The following is a 21,843-nucleotide window of genomic DNA, read 5'->3' on the forward strand; positions in this document are numbered from 1 at the left end:
TAGTTTATAGCGCCTTTGGTGATATTTGTTAGCATCAAGAAAATATCCTTAATAGTACAAACTCCGTTTCCATATGAGTTTGGAAATTGTGTTAGATGTAAATATAAATGGAATACAATGATTTGCAAATCCTTTTCAATCCATATTCAATTGAATGCACTACAAAGACAAGATATTTGATATTCAAACTCATAAACTTTATTTTTTTTTGCAAATAATAATTAACTTAGAATTTCATGGCTGCAACACTTGCCAAAGTAGTTGGGAAAGGGCATGTTCACCACTGTGTTACATGGCCTTTCCTTTTAACAACACTCAGTAAGCGTTTGGGAACTGAGGAGACACATTTTTTAAGCTTCTCAGGTGGAATTCTTTCCCATTCTTGCTTGATGTACAGCTTAAGTTGTTCAACAGTTTGGGGGTCTCTGTTGTGGTATTTTAGGCTTCATAATGCACCACACATTTGCAATGGGAGACAGATCTGGACTACAGGCAGGCCAGTCTAGTACCCGCACTCTTTTACTATGAAGCCACGTTGATGGAACACATGGCTTGGCATTGTCTTGCTGAAATAAGCAGGGGCGTCCATGGTAACGTTGCCTGGATGGCAACATATGTTGCTCCAAAACCTGTATGTACCTTTCAGCATTAATGGCGCCTTCACAGATGTGTAAGTTACCCAGGTCTTGGGCACTAATACACCCCCATACCATCACAGATGCTGGCTTTTCAACTTGATGTACAGCTTAAGTTGTTCAACAGTTTGGGGGTCTCTGTTGTGGTATTTTAGGCTTCATAATGCACCACACATTTGCAATGGGAGACAGATCTGGACTACAGGCAGGCCAGTCTAGTACCCGCACTCTTTTACTATGAAGCCACGTTGATGGAACACATGGCTTGGCATTGTCTTGCTGAAATAAGCAGGGGCGTCCATGGTAACGTTGCCTGGATGGCAACATATGTTGCTCCAAAACCTGTATGTACCTTTCAGCATTAATGGCGCCTTCACAGATGTGTAAGTTACCCAGGTCTTGGGCACTAATACACCCCCATACCATCACAGATGCTGGCTTTTCAACTTTGCGCCTATAACAATCCGGATGGTTCTTTTCCTCTTTGGTCCGGAGGACACGACGTCCACAGTTTCCAAAAACAATTTGAAATGTGGACTCGTCAGACCACAGAACACTTTTCCACTTTGTATCAGTCCATCTTAGATGAGCTCAGGACAAGCGAAGCCGACAACATTTCTGGGTGTTGTTGATAAACGGTTTTCGCCTTGCATAGGAGAGTTTTAATTTGCACTTACAGATGTAGCGACCAACTGTAGTTACTGACAGTGGGATTCTGAAGTGTTCCTGAGCCCATGTGGTGATATCCTTTACACACTGATGTCGCTTGTTGATGCAGTACAGCCTGAGGGATCGAAGGTCACGGGCTTAGCTGCTTACGTGCAGTGATTTCTCCAGATTCTCTGAACCCTTTGATGATATTACGGATCGTAGATGGTGAAATCCCTAAATTCCTTGCAATAGCTGGTTGAGAAAGGTTTTTCTTAAACTGTTTGCTCACGCATTTGTTGACAAAGTGGTGACCCTCGCCCCATCCTTGTTTGTGAATGACTGAGCATTTCATGGAATCTACTTTTATACCCAATCATGGCACCCACCTGTTCCCAATTTGCCTCTTCACCTGTGGGATGTTCCAAATAAGTGTTTGATGAACATTCCTCAACTTTATCAGTATTTATTGCCACCTTTCCCAACTTCTTTGTCACGTGTTGCTAGCATCAAATCCTAAAGTTATTGATTATTTGCAAAAAAAAAAAAGTTTATCAGTTTGAACATCAAATATGTTGTCTTTGTAGCATATTCAACTGAATATGGGTTGATGGGTTTATATTTACTTCTAACACAATTTCCCAACTCATATGGAAACGGGGTTTGTACGTTAGCATTAAGCTAGCACCATTATAGCCAACATTCTTCCTCTGTAATTGTGTTGCTTTTTCCCCAGTTTATTCCAAACTACATTATTCATTTTAACGTGATTTCGTACATGAATATGCACTTCATGTGTAAAAAATGTACTTTCCTTAGGGTGCTTAGTTTTGCGGTGACTTCATTGTAGAGAATATCAAACTAACTTAAAATATGTTTTCATCTAAATTGCAACATTCAGGGAGGGCAGAGTTGCTGGGTGGCAATCACGTGACCTCGAGGCACTTCCAGGTTTCAGGCGGTGGTCTGGAGTCCCATTTTGCTACTGTTAATTTACCTGCATCAGTGCAGATTTGGGCGTATTTTGAAAGATTTAGAAGGAAAGGTATAAGCTATCTTTAAAAAACATTTCAAATGGGATGGAGTGGATTTATACTGTCTTAAGAAACTTTTTTTTTAAAAGATTGAAACCATTCATAATCACCGATGTAGACGTTACCGCTCGCCTTGACCTCACTTCATTTGACACGAACAAGGATTTAGAGAAGAAAATATTAGAGGCACATCATGACTTTACATCTGAGGGGTCCACAAATTAAACATTAATGGGTGAAAGACAAAGTTGGACTTATCGGTGCATCGCTAACGTATTTGATTGACATAATGAGTGCCGTGCTGCTGTGATCGTGACGCTGGTGAGAAAAAGGATAAGTTTGTTTGCAGTTGATTTCCTGCTACAAATATTAGTTTCATCTACAACTCATGTCTGCAGTTGTTTTTATGCTGTGAAGTTGATATTTTGTCTCATTATTTAGCTGTAGATGTCCCTGTTGTTCAGCAATGTTTGCTAGCCATATCAAGATTCAGTATATGCTGTTGAGATTTATTCATCTACTTTATTAATACAAACCCCGTTTCCATATGAGTTGGGAAATTGTGTTGGATGTAAATATAAACGGAATACAATGATTTGCAAATCATTTTCAACCCATATTCAGTTGAATATGCTACAAAGACAACATATTTGATGTTCAAACTGATAAACATTTTTTTTTTGTGCAAATAATCATTAACTTTAGGATTTGATGCTAGCAACACGTGACTAAGAAGTTGGGAAAGGTGGCAATAAATACTGATAAAGTTGAGGAATGCTCATCAAACACTTATTTTGGAACATCCCACAAGTGTGCAGGCTAATTGGGAACAGGTGGGTGCCGTGATTGGGTATAAAAACAGCTTTCCAAAAAATTCTCAGTCTTTCACAAGAATGGATGGGGAAAAGTACATCCCTTTGTCCACAACTGCGTGAGCAAATAGTCAAACAGTTTAAGAACAACGTTTCTCAAAGTGCAATTGCAAGAAATTTAGGGATTTCAACATCTACGGTCCATAATATCATCAAAAGGTTCAGAGAATCTGGAGAAATCACTCCACGTAAGCGGCATGGCCGGAAATCAACACTGAATGACCGTGACCTTCGATCCCTCAGACGGCACTGCATCAAAAACCGACATCAATCTCTAAAGGATATCACCACATGGGCTCAGGAACACTTCAGAAAATCACTGTCACTAAATACAGTTGGTCGCTACATCTGTAAGTGCAAGTTAAAGCTCTACTATGCAAAGCGAAAGCCATTTATCAACAACATCCAGAAACGCCGCCGGCTTCTCTGGGCCCGAGATCATCTAAGATGGACTCATGCAAAGTGGAAAAGTGTTCTGTGGTCTGACGAGTCCACATTTCAAATTGTTTTTGGAAATATTCGACATCGTGTCATTCGGACCAAAGGGGAAGCGAACCATCCAGACTGTTATCGACGCAAAGTTCAAAAGCCAGCATCTGTGAGGGCATGGGGGTGCATTAGTGCCCAAGGCATGGGTAACTTACACATCTGTGAAGGCACCATTAATGCTGAAAGGTACATACAGGTTTTGGAACAACATATGCTGCCATCTAAGCGCCATCTTTTTCATGGACGCCCCTGCTTATTTCAGCAAGATAATGCCAAGCCACATTCAGCACATGTTACAACAGCGTGGCTTCGTAAAAAAAAAAGAGTGCGGGTACTTTCCTGGCCTGCCTGCAGTCCAGACCTGTCTCCCTTTGAAAATGTGTGGCGCATTATGAAGCGTAAAATACGACAGCGGAGACCCCGGACTGTTGAACGACTGAAGCTCCACATAAAACAAGAATGGGAAAGAATTCCACTTTCAAAACTTCAACAATTAGTTTCCTCAGTTCCCAATCGTTTATTGAGTGTTGTTAAAAGAAAAGATGATGTAACACAGTGGTGAACATGCCCTTTCCCAACTACTTTGGCACGTGTTGCAGCCATGAAATTCTAAGTTAATTATTATTTGCAAAAAAAAAAAAAAAGTTTATGAGTTTGAACATCAAATATCTTGTCTTTGTAGTGCATTCAATTGAATATGGGTTGAAAAGGATTTGCAAATCATTGTATTCAGTTTATATTTACATCTAACACAATTTCCCAACTCATATGGAAACGGGGTTTGTACAATGGACCAGCTCATTGACAAGCTAACCAAAATTAGCATGGCCAATCGCAGGGCACTTACATACAGTAGACAATCATTCACACTCACATTCATATCTTTGGACAATTTAGAGTCTGCAATGAAGCTATCATGCATGTTTTTGGAATGGTGCACAGGAAAACATGCACACTCCACAGACACATATGTCCAAAAGGAGGTTGGAATTCAAATCAATTGAAACAATTTTATGTTGCACATGACGTAAAATTCGACGTTATTGTCAGTAGTAGTGTCAAAAGAACGTGGGTAGTTTACACAGGCTTGAACAAAAAAAATGCCAGGTGCACGACTAGCTCTACCATTGCTGACATTCAGATGCACGGTTTATTTTTCAAAATAAAGCACAGGAACATTTTTATAATATTTAAGGTTTGTTTTTCTAACTTATCCACTAACTTACCCTACAGCAAATAAATAATTGACTGTTTACGGTGTATTAATTAATTCAATATATTACCTAAATTTGCTTTCTCGTGTTTTTATTTTGAAGGCAAGTTTAATCTTGCCGTGGGTGTGCGCCATCACCAACTTTATGTAGGGTAGACCCTGCATTTCTGCATTAGATCATTTTAGAGCAAATCTAAAGCATCCAAGGTATTTTAGTTTCTAGCCGATAGCCCAGAGCCGAAGTGTGTGTCTCTAAGGAAGTATCTGGCGAAGCGTGAAACACATAACAAAATCTGACGAATACTGCACACAGAAACACACACAGTATCTCCCTCCTTTGCACTTTGTGACTCAATGCTTTTTTATTCCCAGGTGAGCAGCAGGCTCTGAGAAGGTACCACTTTTACCCTATTTCGGGACTGGCAATGATGTTTATTGACTGTAAAAGTTATATTGCAATTGTTTATGATAAAGAAGCTTCAGAAACATACCTTTCAACCTTCCCATTTCTGCTGGGTAATCACATTTTCTGTCAGTTTTTCTGTTCCCGGTCCTTTCTCGGATTTTGCTCTTCATGAAAAAAATCGATCGGGTTTGCTCAACTATGAGTTGAGAGAGATGATGCATATGAATTATCTGTAGAAAGCCTTATAGCAGTGGTTCTCTAACTCTGGCTCCCTCTAGTGTTACGCCAAAGAATCAATTAAATATCCAAACACGGTGTTACTGTTCAAACAGTAACGTTACAGTTAGAGATGTCCGATAATATCGGGCTGTCGATATTATCGGCCGATAAATGCTTTAAAATGTAATATCGGAAATTATCGGTTTCAAAAAGTACAATTTATGACTTTTTAAAACGCCGCTGTACGGAGTGGTACACGGACATAGGGAGAAGTACAGAGCGCCAATAAACCTTAAAGGCTCTGCCTTTTGCGTGCCGGCGCAATCACATATTACCTACGGCTTTTGACACACACAAGTGAATGCAATGCATACTTGGTCAGCAGCCATACAGGTCACACTGAGGGTGGCCGTATAAACAACTTTAACACTGTTACAAATATGCGCCACACTGTGAACCCACACCACACAAGAATGACAAACACATTTTGGGAGAACATCCGCACCGTAACACAACATAAACACAACAGAACAAATACCCAGAACCCCTTGCAGCACTAACTCTTCCGGGACGCTACAATATACACCCCCCGCTACCCCCTACCCCCCACCTCGACCCCGCCCCCCCAACCCGCCCACCTCATGCTCTCTCAAGGAGAGCATGTCCCAAATTCCAAGCTGCTGTTTTGAGGCATGTTAAAAAAATGTTGTGACTTCAATAATAAATATGGCAGTGCCATGTTGGCATTTTTTTCCCTAACTTGAGTTGATTTATTTTGGAAAACCTTGTTACATTGTTTAATGCATCCAGCGGGGCATCACAACAAAATTAGGCATAATAATGTGTTAATTCCACGACTGTACGTATCGGTATCGGTTGATATCGGAATAGGTAATTATGAGTTGGACAATATCGGAATATTGGATATCGGCAAAAAAGCCATTATCGGACATCTAAAAATATTAAATACAGGGTTTCCCCTACATGAAAATGATCGGGGCGCACCGCCACGGTAAGATAGATACCGCCACACCTTCAAAATAAGGTTTTATTTCTTACATAAACATGTTTTTGACATGAAAGCAAATTTAAGTAATACATTGTTTGAATGGATGTAGTTTATATGGTCTATTATTCACATACTATTGGCCATAATACGTTTTGAAAAACATCTCAAATATAAAAATGTTCCTCTATGCTTTATTTTGAAGGGGGGGAAAAAAGTGCAGAGACAGTTGGAGAGATGTTTCAAGTTAAATACTGTATTTCTTTGTCAAGCCTGTGTAAACTACTCACATTTTTTTTGACAAGACTACCGACAATAACATCTGACTTTACACAACGTGCGTCTTCAAACCTCAGTTTGGACGTCTCTGTGTGGAGAGGGCGCATGTTTGGGTTTTCTTCGGGTATTGTGGCTTCCTCCCACATTGCAAAAATATGCATGTTGGCTTTTGTCTATATTTACTAGAGATGTCCGATAATATCGGCCTGTCGATATTATCGGCCGATAAAAATGTAATATCATAAATTATCGGTATCGTTTTTTTAATTATCGGTATTGTTTTTTTTTGTTGTTTTTTTTTAATTAAATCAACATAAAAAACACAAGATACACTTACAATTAGTGCACCAACCCAAAAAAACTCCCTCCCCCATTTACACTCATTCACACTCATTCACACAAAAGGGTTGTTTCTTTCTGTTATTAATATTTCTGGTTCCTACATTATATATCAATATATATCAATACAGTCTGCAAGGGATACAGTCCGTAAGCACACATGATTGTGCGTGCTGCTGGTCCACTAATAGTACTAACCTTTAACAGTTAATTTTACTCATTTTCATTAATTACTAGTTTCTATGTAACTGTTTTTATATTGTTTTACTTTCTTTTTTTATTCAAGAAAATGTTTTTAATTTATTTATCTTATTTTATTGTATTAATTATCTTCCCCATACCTGGTTGTCCAAATTAGGCATAATAATGTGTTAAATCCACGACTGTATATATCGGTATCGGTTGATATCGGTAATTAAGAGTTGGACAATATCGGAATATCGGCAAAAAAGCCATTATCGGACATCCCTAATATTTACCCTGCGATTGGCCCTGCTAATTTTCGTTAGCCTGTCTATGAGCTAGTCCATTTTACGTTAGCATTAAGCTAGAGGCATTAGAGCCGACCTTCTTCCTGCATATTTATATTGCTTTTTTCAGTTTATTCAAAACTATATTATTAATCTAACGTGACTCCGAAATGTATGTGCATATATAATGTACTTTCCTTATTGTGCTTGCTTTTAATGGAGAATATCAATCATTTTTTTCATCACTAAATTAAAGCACTGTTTACATGTTTTGGCAAACTAAATTGCAACATTGAGGGAGGGCAAAGTATAGTGTAGCTTGTGTTTCCTTTTACAATAATCAGCAAAAATTGAAAAATAGAGAAAATCAATATAATACCAGAAAAAATATTAACTAATAACACATTTGTTTTTAAATATACATAAAACAGTTGTTAAGAGTTTTTAATGAAAATACTGTATATGCATCCTTGCAAATCAAGATGATTATAACGTCGCCACACATACAGTGGCAATCTAGGGGAAACCCTGAAATATACTTGCTAAATAAAACATCCGCTTTGTTTTTAATAAATATTTAGGCCTCTTACGCTACTGCATTTTAATGTTGGTCATTGGAGACCCAAGAGTTTTCTTGGTGAAAAGGTTTGAGAAGCACTTAAAACATCTATTTTGTATCATATTAATATAGTATTAATATTATATCAGGCACATAAATAACTTATTGCATGTCAGAATGGATGGTACAGTGGTTGATACTAGTTTGATCATATTAATATACAAACCTTGTTTCCAAAAGAGTTGGGAAATTGTTTTAGATATAAGTATAAACGGAATACAATGATTTGCAAATCCTTTTCAACCCATATTCAATTGAATGCACTACAAAGACAAGATATTTGATGTTCAAACTCATAAACTTTATTTTTTATTTGCAAATAATAATTAACTTAGAATTTCATGGCTGCAACACGTGCCAAAGTAGTTGGGAAAGGGCATGTTCACCACTGTGTTACATCACCTTTTCTTTTAACAACACTCAATAAACGATTGGGAACTAAGGAACCTAATTGTTGAAGCTTTGAAAGTAGAATTATTTCCCATTCTTGTTTTATGTAGAGCTTCAGTCGTTCAACAGTCCGGGGTCTCTGCTGTCGTATTTTACGCTTCATAATGCGCCACACATTTTCGATTGGAGACAGGTCTGGACTGCAGGCGGGCCAGAAAAGAACCCACACTCTTTTTTTACGAAGCCACGCTGTTGTAACACGTGCTGAATGTGGCTTGGCATTGTCTTGCTGAAATAAGCAGGGGCGTCCATGAAAAAGACGGCGCTTAGAGGGCAGCAAATGTTGTTCCAAAACCTGTATGTACCTTTCAGCATTAATGGTGCCTTCACAGATGTGTAAGTTACCCATGCCTTGGGCACTAATGCACCCCCATACCATCACAGATGCTGGCTTTTGAACTTTGCGTCGATAGCAGTCTGGATGGTTCGCTTCCCCTTTTGTCCGGATGACACGATGTCTAATATTTCCAAAAACAATTTGAAATGTGGACGCTTTTCCACTTTGCATGAGTCCATCTTAGATGATCTCGGGCCCAGAGAAGCCGGCTGCGTTTTTGGATGTTGATAAATGGCTTTCACTTTGCATAGTAGAGCTTTAACTTGCACTTACATTATGTAGCGACAAACTGTATTTAGTGACAGTGGTTTTCTGAAGTGTTCCTGAGCCCATGTGGTGATATCCTTTAGAGATTGATGTCGGTTTTTAATACAGTGCTGTCTGAGCGATCGAAGGTCGCGGTCATTCATTGTTGGTTTCCGGCCATGCCGCTTACGTGCAGTGATTTCTCCAGATTCTCTGAACCTTTTGATGATATTATGGACCGTAGATGTTGAAATCCCTAAATTTCTTGCAATTGCACTTTGAGAAACGTTGTTCTTAAACTGTTTGACTATTTGCTCACGCAGTTGTGGACAAAGGGGTGTACCTTGCTCCATCCTTTCTTGTGAAAGACTGAGCATTTTTTGGGAAGCTGTTTTTATACCCAACCATGGCACCCACCTGTTCCCAATTAGCCTACACACCTGTGGGACGTTCCAAATAAGTGTTTGATGAGCATTCCTCAACTTTATCAGTATTTATTGCCACCTTTCCCAACTTCTTTGTCACGTGTTGCTGGCATCAAATTCTAAAGTTAATGATTATTTGCACACAAAAAAATGTTTATTTAGTTTGAACATCAAATGTTTTGTCTTTGTAGCATATTCAACTGAATATGGGTTGAAAATGATTTGCAAATCGTTGTATTCCGTTTATATTTACATCTAACACAATTTCCCAACTCATATGGAAACGGGGTTTGTAGAACTATTATTATTATTATATCAGACACATGAATAACCTATTGCATGTCAGGATGGATGGTACAGTGGTTGATATCAGTTTGATTATATTATTATAGTATTATCATTATTATATCAGACAGACTAATAACCTATTGCATGTCAGCATGGATGGTCCAGTGGTTGATGCTAGTTTCATCATATTATTATAGTATTAATAAAGTACCAATGATTGTCACACACACACACACACACTAGGTGTGGCAAAATTATTCTCTGCATTTGACCCATCACCCTTGATCACGCCCTGGGAGGTGAGGGGAGCAGTGGGCAGCAGCGGTGGCCGCGCTTGGGAATCATTTTTGGTGATTTAACCCCCAATTCCAACCCTTGATGCTGAGTGCCAAGCATGGAGGTAATGGGTCTCATTTTTATAGTCTTTGGTATCACTCGGTCGGGGTTTGAACTCACAACCTACTGATCTCAGGGCGGACACTCTAAGCACTAGGCCACTGAGTAGGTATTATTATATCAGACAGACTAATAACCAGGATGTCAGGATGGATGGTACAGTGGTTAATGCTAGTTTGATCATATTATTACAGTATTATCATATCAGATACACTAATAATATATTACATGTCCGGGTGGATGGCACAGTGGTCATACTTGCCAACCTTGAGACCTCCGATTTCGGGAGGTGGGGCGGAGGCGTGATTGGGGGCGGGGCTAAGAGGGGAGGAGTATTATTACAGCTAGAATTCACTGAAAGTCAAGTATTTCATATATATATATATATATATATATATATATATATATATATATATATGTATATGTATATATGTATATGTATATATAAGAAATACTGGACTTTCAGTGAATTCTAGCTATATATATGTTTATTTTATTATATATATATATATATATATATATAAATAAAATAAATACTTGAATTTCAGTGTTCATTTATTTACACATATACACACACATAACACTCATCTACTCATTGTTGAGTTAAGGGTTGAATTGTCCATCCTTGTTCTATTCTCTGTCACTATTTTTCCAACCATGCTGAACAACCTTTCGCAGGTACCCAGAAAGGTTTCGACTACCACCAAAAAAACTGAATCTCTGAAGACAGTATAAAAATCTGTGTTAAAGGTGTACAAATACTGTTTGTATAATAAGCATGTTATTTTTTTTACAAATGAGGGTTAAGAGTTCAGTACTAAAAATAAAAATAAAAGAATGTGACTTAAGTACAGTTTTTTTACTTGAGCTGCTGCATTTTTTGGTTGGGTTGTTTATTTATTTTGAGTAGTAGCTCCGCCTGAATTTCGGGATATTTTCGGGAGAAAATTTGTTCCGGGAGGTTTTCGGGAGAGGCGCTGAATTTTGGTAGTCTCCCGGAAAATCCGGGAGGGTTGGCAAGTATGCCAGTGGTTGATATCAGTTTGTGAATCAAAGGGACATGCGTTCAAGTCCCAAATTTAATGGAGATTAAATTAAAATCGCTTATTTTTTTACCCATTTTCCTGCAAAATTTACCATATTTTGAGACGCAAACATGTTCAGAAAGTCAACCTCAAGTTAGATACATTTAGAAAGAAAAGTTTAGCTACTTTCTTACGGAACCAAGAACACAACTGAGAATTGTTGCATCAGCAGTTACCTGAATGTTTTGCACAATGATGTCATGTTTCTTCCTCACTTTTAACTTCTTAACGTGCCCGAGCACTCTCTTCACACCCTGGCGGTTCGTACACACACTCTGTTGGTTTAGCCCAGGGCACATTCCTCACATACCACCCGAGTGAGCTTTCATTTTGTTCCCTCTAAGAAGCTTTGCTGAGGAGCTGAGTCTAGAGCCCAACGATTTACAACCTGGAGTGCATTACTTCTATTACTTTTGTCAAAAATCATCATACTTCAACGTCACTTTTCTCCCTCTGGCTCTTTATGGCCTAAACCTGTTGTGAAAACTCCCAAACCGCTTTAACTGAATTTGTGGTGGGTTTTAGTGCAGTGTTCACGCAGAACCCATTTGGAGGTTGTGTGATGTCCCCTTTTTGAGTCGGTGCTTTTTTTTTATCTGCAATGAAAATCAAGCGTTGTCATAACACTGTTTTGCCCGCTTGTCTTGACTATTTATGAGGGTCCTTCTTATCTGCTGGTGGCATGCAGAAACCTGCTTCAGGACCTCGTCGACCTCTCATTCACACTTACACTTACTTACCTGTCTTGATTTCAGGCTTTGTAGCTATACTGATTTTGGACTATGACTTACCAACCATTAATTCTGCAGACAATTCAATCTGAAAGTTGCAAGTTGAGGTGCCTGCATTGTCTTGAATCCAGACAGTGATTCGGATCACTCTCAAAATCCACTCACTTTTTCCCTTTTTCTGTTTAGGATATTTATTTTTACATTCATCAAAGTCTGCCCATAACTTTTTGAGTTTATTTCGAACATGCATGCATACAACATGATCCATCCCAATTTCCAGTTTCTCTATTCAACATGTTCGAAAAGGAGTAGGAAGAAGCAGAGTTTATTTAATCCTATCACTTTTCCTCTACATAGCAGTTGCTAACACATTTGTTCACTTCCTGTTCTCAGTTTATTCACATATACTCCATAAGTAATAACATTAAAAATAAATAAACGAATAAGCTGTATTTCATATAGTGAGATAAATAAGATTATCTAGAAAATGAATAGATGGATGAAATACATTCAGAAGGTTTATCATGGTTCTTCTATTTTGTACTTTGTAAACATTTTAAGTTTGAATTGTTTCTTGAAGTGGATCATATTAGTACATTGTTTGATTTCTTTGTTTAATCAATTCCATATTTTAAGGCCACATACTGATATACTAAAGATCTTAAAGGGGAACATTGTCACCAGACCTATGTAAGCGTCAATATATACCTTGATGTTGCAGAAAAAAGACCATATATTTTTTTTAACCGATTTCCGAACTCTAAATGAGTGAATTTCGGCGAATTAAACGCCTTTCTAATATTCGCTCTCGGAGTGATGACGTCACGACGGGAAGCACTCCGCCATTTTCTCAAACACCGAGTCAAATCAGCTCTGTTATTTTCCGTTTTTTCGACTGTTTTCCGTACCTTGGAGACATCATGCCTCGTCGGTGTGTTGTCGGAGGGTGTAACAACACGAACAGGGGCGGATTCAAGTTGCACCAGTGGCCCGAAGATGCGAAAGTGGCAAGAAATTAGACGTTTGTTCCGCACACTTTACCGACGAAAGCTATGCTACGACAGAGATGGCAAGAATGTGTGGATATCCTGCGACACTCAAAGCAGATGCATTTCCAACGATAAAGTCAAAGAAATCTGCCGCCAGACCCCCATTGAATCTGCCGGAGTGTGTGAGCAATTCAGGGACAAAGGACCTCGGTAGCACGGCAAGTGATGGCGGCAGTTTGTTCCCGCAGACGAGCGAGCTAAACCCCCTATCGAACCTAGCTTCCCTGGCCTGCTGACATCAACTCCAAAACTGGACAGATCAGCTTTCAGGAAAAGAGCGCGGATGAGGGTATGTCTACAGAATATATTAATTGATGAAAATTGGGCTGTCTGCACTCTCAAAGTGCATGTTGTTGCCAAATGTATTTCATATGCTGTAAATCTAGTTCATAGTTGTTAGTTTCCTTTAATGCCAAACAAACACATACCAATCGTTGGTTAGAAGGCGATCGCTGAATTCGCCCTCGCTTTCTCCCGTTTCGCTGGCTGTCGTGTCGTTTTCGTCGGTTTCGCTTGCATACGGTTCAAACCGATATGGCTCAATAGCTTCAGTTTCTTCTTCAATTTTGTTTTTGCTACCTGCCTCCACACTACAACCATCCGTTTCAATACATTCGTAATCTGTTGAATCGCTTAAGCCGCTGAAATCCGAGTCTGAATCCGAGCTAATGTCGCTATAGCTTGCTGTTCTTTCCGCCATGTTTGTTTGTGTTGGCTTCACTGTGTGACGTCACAGGAAAATGGACGGGTGTTTATAACGATGGTTAAAATCAGGCACTTTGAAGCTTTTTTTTAGGGATAATCCGTGATGGGTAAAATTTTGAAAAAAACTTCGAAAAATATAATAAGCGACTGGGAGCTGATTTTTAATGGTTTTAACCATTCTGAAATTGTGATAATGTTCCCCTTTAAAAGTGTTGCACGTGCATACAAATGTTTTAAATTAAATTTTTCTCTAAGGTTATATTTCTCTGCTTTTGTTGAGATGAATTGTTGTATTACCTTGGGTAGTAGCAGGTTATAGTTTGCTTTGTGTATAATTTTAGCTGTTTGCAAATTCACTATGTCGTGGAATTTCAGTATTTTCGATTCAATGAATAAAGGGTTTGTATTTTCTCTATATCCAACATTGTTTTATTATAACTGACTTTTTTTGTAACACAGTTAATTAACTTAATGTACTTTTGTAGTTATTTCCCATATTTCTACACAGTAACTCAGATATGGCAACACTAGTGAGCAGTAAAGAATATGAAGTGATTTTTTTTTGGTCCACAACATATTTTGCTTTATTCATTATTGAAGTTTTTCTTGCCACCTTATGTTGTACATTTTTATATGAGTTATGTTGCTAACTAAAAAACTAACCCGTGCAATTACATACCATCCTGATGGAGGAAATCAAACTAGGCATGTGCCGATTGCTTGGCCACTGATCAGTATCGGTCAATTTTTGTGAAGAATTAAGTGATCGTTATTGCCAATTTGTGCATTTTAATACCGACCGCCTCTGCTGTATTTATTTTTTGTCCCCCGAGACTGATAAGTTAGCTAATTATGTGTCCCTATACACAGTGTGGTGCAGCTCCACTAAGATAATAATCACCTCCATTACGGCAAATGAACATTTTTGGCGGGCACTGCTTACTTAACATGTATTACACCAAAAACAAGCCAAGAGCAGGCATGCTAATAGCTACGCTAGCTTTAAACAGAGGAAATAAGTGCTTAGTAAATTTGAAGAATTGTAGAAGGAAGCACGTTACATCAGAAAGTAAGCAGATATTAACAGGAAATTAACACGTAGGTTAAAGAGAGTCTAGAGCAGTGATTTTGTGTAGAACTCGGCTGTAGAACTGTGATCCCAATATGCAGACCACAGCGTGCAGGTAAAAAGGTATGTAATGCTTAAGCCAAAAATGAACAAAAGGGAAAGGAAAAGGCAATGAAGCATAGGGATGGCTATGTAAAACGACAGTAAAACTGAACTGGCTACAAAGTAAACAGAAACAGAATGCTGGACGACAGCAAAAACTTGCAGCGTGTGGAGCAGAGACGGCGTACACAAAGTACATCCGTACATGACACGACAATCAATGTCCCCACGTTGAAGAATAGCAACAACTTAAATAGCCTTGCTTGCTAACACAAAGCAGGTGCGTGGAATAGCGCTCAAAGGAAGACATGATACTGCTACAGGAAAACACCTAAATAACAGTACAAGATCTAAAGCACTACACACAGGAAAACACCAACAAACTCAAAATAAGGCACGAGGAGGATCTGGTAGAGATTCATTTTTTAACGTTTTCTGCTGGTGGTGTGCCGCCGGATTTTTAAATAATAAAAAATGTGACTTGCCTCAAAAAAGGTTGAAAAACACTGATGTAGAGAGAGGATAATATAACAACTGTTGGTGTCAGTCAGCATCGTCACAGTCAGTACACGTAAGAGGACGGTGGATCGATCCATACATTGGTGGTGTCTATTAAAGGTAATATCACTATATGATCCTTAACAGAGATCAGATTGATATTTAGATTTTCTCTGGCTCCCACGCACTCTGGGAGTCGAATATATTGTACATACAAATTCACATATGCTCACATACATACTTACATATATAGGTACCTACGCTCCCATAATACATACACAAATACAGTACATATTTACATACTTAAAGTTCGTACACCCACACGCACATTCAATATACAAACATACACAGGCGGGGCCTCACCTGCCATCATGGAAAGAAAAAAAATGTAAAAAGACAAAAAAGTAATTCAATTGTTATATGTATCCAGTGATTATACTATTGAGTTATTTTCCATTTAACTTCACCAGTTTTAGATTATTTTTATTCAAAATCACTGAATTTTCACATTTGCCGTTCAAATACTGAGAAGAGACGGTGCGGTGAACAGCAGCCAGTTGAGGCACGTCACTCAGTGCCTCAACATGGATTCCGGACTCGGCTAACTGCTGGTCTGCTGTGCAGTGAGACCGTATTGCTATATGAACTATATTATACATTTCCATAGTTTAGTTAGCTGAGGTATATAATGTACAGTGTATTTTGTCAACAACTGTATGTGTGTAACGTATTTCTTGTGCTGAGCGATCATAAAACGGCTGCAAAAGACGCACTGGCTGAGGCTCCAGTAGTCCCGCCTCCTGCACCCCCGCCGTAGAATTTGCACCCCCTGACGGGAGTGTTATATCAACTAAAGCCCACACTTAAACTTTCCACGTGCAAGATTGAATCTATTTAAAAAAAGTTATTTCATAAGAAGCCAAAAAGTGCAAAAACAATAATGTTCGTGTTGGAGGAGTTGTGAATGACTGCAGGGCCACAACATTAGGTACACCTGCAGACTGCAGGTGTATCTAATTCACAACTCCTCCAACACGAACATTATTGTTTTTGCACTTTTTGGCTTCTTATTAAATAACTTTTGTAACCTATTTTTATGGGCTTTCCTCTTTGTGATGTTAAGTTCCTGTTATGCGCTGTTATACAGTATATGCCTTGAGCTCTTATTTTGAAGGCGCTAAGAGCGAAAGTGATGTCACGTTGCGGAGGTTTTTGAAAGAAGGTAAATAAAGTGGTCCTCGTGTAAACTTGAGCCTCCGTGTTTGTTATTTTGTAGTTTCATACAGTATAGGCGACATTTATAAACCCTCGGTTACACTTTTTTAAATAGATTCAATCTTGCACGTGGAAAGTTTAAGTGAGGGCTTTAGTTGCATGGACTTCATTTATAAGTAAAGGTAAGACCATAATAACGTTTTTTTTATTAAATGTGCTTTTATGTGTGCTACAGTTTGTATGTGTAAAAGTTAAGTTAAAGTACCAATGATTGTCACACACACACTAGGTTTGGTGAAATGTGTCCTCTGCATTTGACCCATCCCCTTGATCACCCCCTGGGAGGTGAGGGGAGCAGTGGGCAGCAGTGACGCCGCGCCCGGGAATCATTTTTGGTGATTTAACCCCCAATTCCAACCCTTGATGCTGAGTGCCAAGCAGGGAGGTAATGGCTCCCATTTTTATAGTCTTTGGTATGACTCGGGAAGAATGCTGGTATGAGCTTTTAAACATAACCCGTTAACTGCTGCCAATCAAATGGTGAATAAGATACTCTTTAGGGTTCATATGTTTGTAAATCTGACTGTGATGAAGTCAGTGCCTCACCAGCCATCAACCTCACCGCACGTCACTGGCATCTACATCAACTATATGATTTGCCTGAGAAGCTGGACAGGACAAAAAAAAAAAAAGATTTTCTCAAAAAAAACTTTTTTTGGTTTTATTTACAAACTCTGTGAATATTTCATGGACACAGGAGGAGTTTGAGGCCAAATACCAAATGCTTAATTTAGCAGATTTTGTCGAGTTATTGTGTGCTATTGACTTTGCTCAAACAATTGTATGGAACAGAGAATAAGGAAGTCATTGAAACAATGTGTTGATATTGTTACATTACATTATGACGTGATGGGTAACTGAATCTGCAGCATAAAACTCTGATATAAATAAATCCAAAGCAGGAAGTGATGTACAATACTGTTCTTGGTTTTGCAGAGTAATCTTTGCTTTGGGCATCTCTATGACCTTCATTAACATCCCAGTGGAGTGGTTTTCTGTTGGCTTCAACTGGACCTGGATGTTGCTTTTTGGAGACATCCGACAAGGCATTTTTTACTCCATGTTGCTTTCCTTCTGGATCATCTTCTGTGGGGAACACCTCATGGTAATGTACCCGGCTCCCCGCTTGCTCTCCCCCCTGACCTGCAGAGCGTCATCCATTGTCTGCTCTCTTCTCCCAGGACCAGACGGAGAGGAATCGTTTCTCCGTGTACTGGAAGCAGGTCGGACCCATCGTGTTTGGGTCCTTCTGTCTTTTTATCTTTGACATGTGCGAGAGGTGAGATCACGTCTTTTTGACCCTTAAAATGACGATTGTATACTTTTTAAAAAGCAAAGCCAATAGCTGCCGTATGTCCTACACTGTATGCTGCTGAGTGTGTGTAAAGAGAGTATGGCCAACTTCTCCTCAATGATAGGTCAAAAGTAGGGATGTCCGATAATGGCTTTTTGCCGATATCCGATATTCCGATATTGTCCAACTCTTTAATTACCGATACCGATATCAACCGATATATACAGTCGTGGAATTAACACATTATGCCTAATTTGGACAACCAGGTATGGTGAAGATAAGGTACTTTAAAAAAATAAAATAAGATAAATAAATTAAAAACATTTTCTTGAATAAAAAAGAAAGTAAAACAATATAAAAACAGTTACATAGAAACTAGTAAATAATGAAAATGAGTAAAATTAACTGTTAAAGGTTAGTACTATTAGTGGACCAGCAGCACGCACAATCATGTGTGCTTACGGACTGTATCCCTTGCAGACTGTATTGATATATAATGTAGGAACAAGAATATTAATAACAGAAAGAAACAACCCTTTTGTGTGAATGAAAGTAAATGGGGGAGGGAGGTTTTTTTGGGTTGGTGCACTAATTGTAAGTGTATCTTGTGTTTTTCATGTTGATTTAATAAACAAAATAAATAAATAAACCAGGGGGGGGAAAAAGATACCGATAAAAAAAAAAACGATACCGGGACGGTGTAACGCAGTGGAAGAATGGCCGTGCGCGACCCGAGGGTCCCTGGTTCAATCCCCACCTAGTACCAACCTCGTCATGTCCGTTGTGTCCTGAGCAAGACACTTCACCCTTGCTCCTGATGGGTGCTGGTTAGCGCCTTGCATGGCAGCTCCCTCCATCAGTGTGTGAATGTGTGTGTGAATGGGTAAATGTGGAAGTAGTGTCAAAGCGCTTTGAGTACCTTGAAGGTAGAAAAGCGCTATACAAGTACAACCCATTTATCATTTATTTATTTACCGATAATTTCCGATAATTACATTTTAACGCATTTATCATGCCGATATTATCGGACATCTCTAGTCAAAAGGCAGTCACGTGACAACAAGCGCTGTCGAGTACTAATCAAACTTCAATCACACGCCACTGTTGTTTAAAGCCACCACCACTAGGGGTCCTCGCATGATCCAAAAGGCCAAAGTGTGTGTAAAGAGAGTATGGCCAACTTCAATCTCCTCAATGATTGGCCAAAAGGCAGTCACATGACTACAGGGCGCTGTCACGCCAAATTTCTTCCCCCTACAAACCCCCCGCCCCCATTTAAAAAAATAAATAAATAAATAAAATAAGATAAATAAATTAAAAACATTTTCTTGAATAAAAAAGAAAGTAAAACAATATAAAAACAGTTACCGTATTTTTCAAAGTATAAGTCGCACCTGCCGAAAATGCATAATAAAGAAGGAAAAAAACATATATAAATCGCACTGGAGCCCGGCCAAACTATGAAAAAAACTGCGACTTATAGTCCGAAAAATACGGTACATAGAAACTAGTAATTAATGAAAATGAGTAAAATTAACTGTTAAAGGTTAGTACTATTAGTGGACCAGCAGCACGCACAATCATGTGTGCTTACGGACTGTATCCCTTGCAGACTGTATTGATATATATTGACATATAATGTAGGAACCACAATATTAATAACAGAAAGAAACAACCCTTTTGTGTGAATGAGTGTGAATTAATGTAAATGGGGGAGGGTGTTTTTTTTGGGTTGGTGCACTAATTGTAAGTGTATCTTGTAGAGATGCGCGGTTTGCGGACACAACCGTGGAGTCCGCGGATTATCCGCGGGTTGGGCGTTTGAAATAAAAAAAATTAGATTTTAAATAGATTCAGGCGGGTGGCAGTTAAACCAATTCGGAAATATACATACATAGTTAAATGTTGTTACCCACATACGAAAAACGAGCAGCACTCTTTGAAACAGGCAATTATTTATCATCAGGCACCTGCAGCACGCCACAACAGAAGAAGAAAAAAAAAAAAGATGGCAACGCCGGCAGCAAAAGTGGTACGCGACAAACTAAAAAAGGGAATACTAAAGACCAGGGGAAAAAAAGGCCAGAAAAGTTCAGCGTGGACTCGTTTTTATGAGGTTGTAAATCAGGATGATAGTAATGCTGGCTACGTGATTTGCAAGAGCTGCGACAAAACCGGGACATCTAACATGGTGCATCACATTTGTGCAAAACCACGAACCTCCACAAACACCCTGAGCATGAGCAGTTTCGTCCGCCGTGATCCCAGAAGAGTGCCACAGGATGTTAAAACAAGGCTTACAGATGCATGTGTGAACGCAGCTGCCTGCAGCAGTTCGAGTGGCGCGAGCGCGCTTGGAGATGCGCTCAGCCCGGCTCCCAAATGATTGCGCACTGGTGTGCGTCTGGGCCGTGACAGCGTGGCACACATTGAATGTCTCTGCTACATTGGATCAGTCTCCTTTCTTTAACAGGCAAAAGCTTTATAACCTCACTAATGCCTTGCATCGTCTATATTAGATATATAACAACGGGTGGGTGCGGGCGGGTGCGGTTTTGATAAAATGTTAGTTCGGGTGGATGCGGATGGTTGACGACTTTTGTGATGTGGTTGCGGATGAAATAATTGCCTATCCGCGCATCTCTAGTATCTTGTGTTTTTCATGTTGATTTAATAAACAAAATAAATAAATAAACCAGGGGAAAAAAGAAAAAAAAAGATACCGATAAAAAAAAAAAACGATACCGATAATTTCCGATTATTACATTTTAACGCATTTATCGGACATCTCTAGTCAAAAGGCAGTCACGTGACAACAAGCGCTGTCGAGTACTAATCAAACTTCAATCACACGCCACTGTTGTTTAAAGCCACCACCACTAGGGGTCCTCGCATGATCCAAAAGGCCAAAATGTGTGTAAAGAGAGTATGGCCAACTTCAATCTCCTCAATGATTGGCCAAAAGGCAGTCACATGACTACAGGGCGCTGTCACGCCAAATTTCTTCCCCCTACAAACCCCCCGCCCCCATTTACTTCCGGGGTCATTTCCTCTTACGTCATTTCCTCTTACTTATGTCATTTCCTCTTACGTCATTGACAGCGATCGATAACACTTTGGCTTTGACTGCCCGTCGCTGGAAAGATACTTGTTTTTTTAATTTATTTTTATTTTTAAGTACAGACATTTAACAGTATTATATATTAATTAATATTAGTGAAGTGGTTTCAACAATAATGTTGATTTAAAGTACAGACATTTAACAGTATTATATATTAATTAATATTTTTTGCACGTTACCATGAAGACAGAAGTTCCCAGCAGCGGCCCTAACACTCCGCCTGACATTTTCCCTAACACTCCGCCTGGAATTTTTCGAAGCCTGCTGGTGTTTGACATAAGTTCCCTGAGAAAGATAAAGACAAATGTCATTCAGTGACACCACCATTTTCAGGAGATTTGGATTCTATCGATCACTGTCAATGACGTAAGAGGAAATGACATAAGAGGAAATGACGTAAGTAAGAGGAAATGACCCCGGAAGTAAATGGGGGGGGGGAAGGTTTTTGTAGGGGGAAGAAATTTGGCGTGACAGCGCCATGACTGCTACCAACTTTGAGCTTGTTGGACGGACGTTTTGTCGGATTAGTAAACAACTGCAACT

The 21,843-nt window shown here is 39.1% G+C and overlaps 1 protein-coding gene across 1 annotated transcript in view; it reads left to right on the forward strand.

Annotated features, from left to right (window-relative positions):
• The window catches only part of wls (Wnt ligand secretion mediator), a 113,747-nt gene that overhangs the window by 62,874 nt on the left and 29,030 nt on the right, over positions 1–21,843 (forward strand). The window contains exons 6-7 of the mRNA XM_061941270.2: positions 17,822–17,990; positions 18,067–18,164. Of these exons, the coding sequence (XP_061797254.2) occupies positions 17,822–17,990; positions 18,067–18,164 (267 nt within the window). The remainder of the gene's footprint in view (positions 1–17,821; positions 17,991–18,066; positions 18,165–21,843) is intronic.

This window comes from Nerophis lumbriciformis, linkage group LG03 (assembly GCF_033978685.3).
Source record: "Nerophis lumbriciformis linkage group LG03, RoL_Nlum_v2.1, whole genome shotgun sequence".
In the NCBI taxonomy this organism is placed as follows: Eukaryota; Metazoa; Chordata; class Actinopteri; order Syngnathiformes; family Syngnathidae; genus Nerophis; species Nerophis lumbriciformis.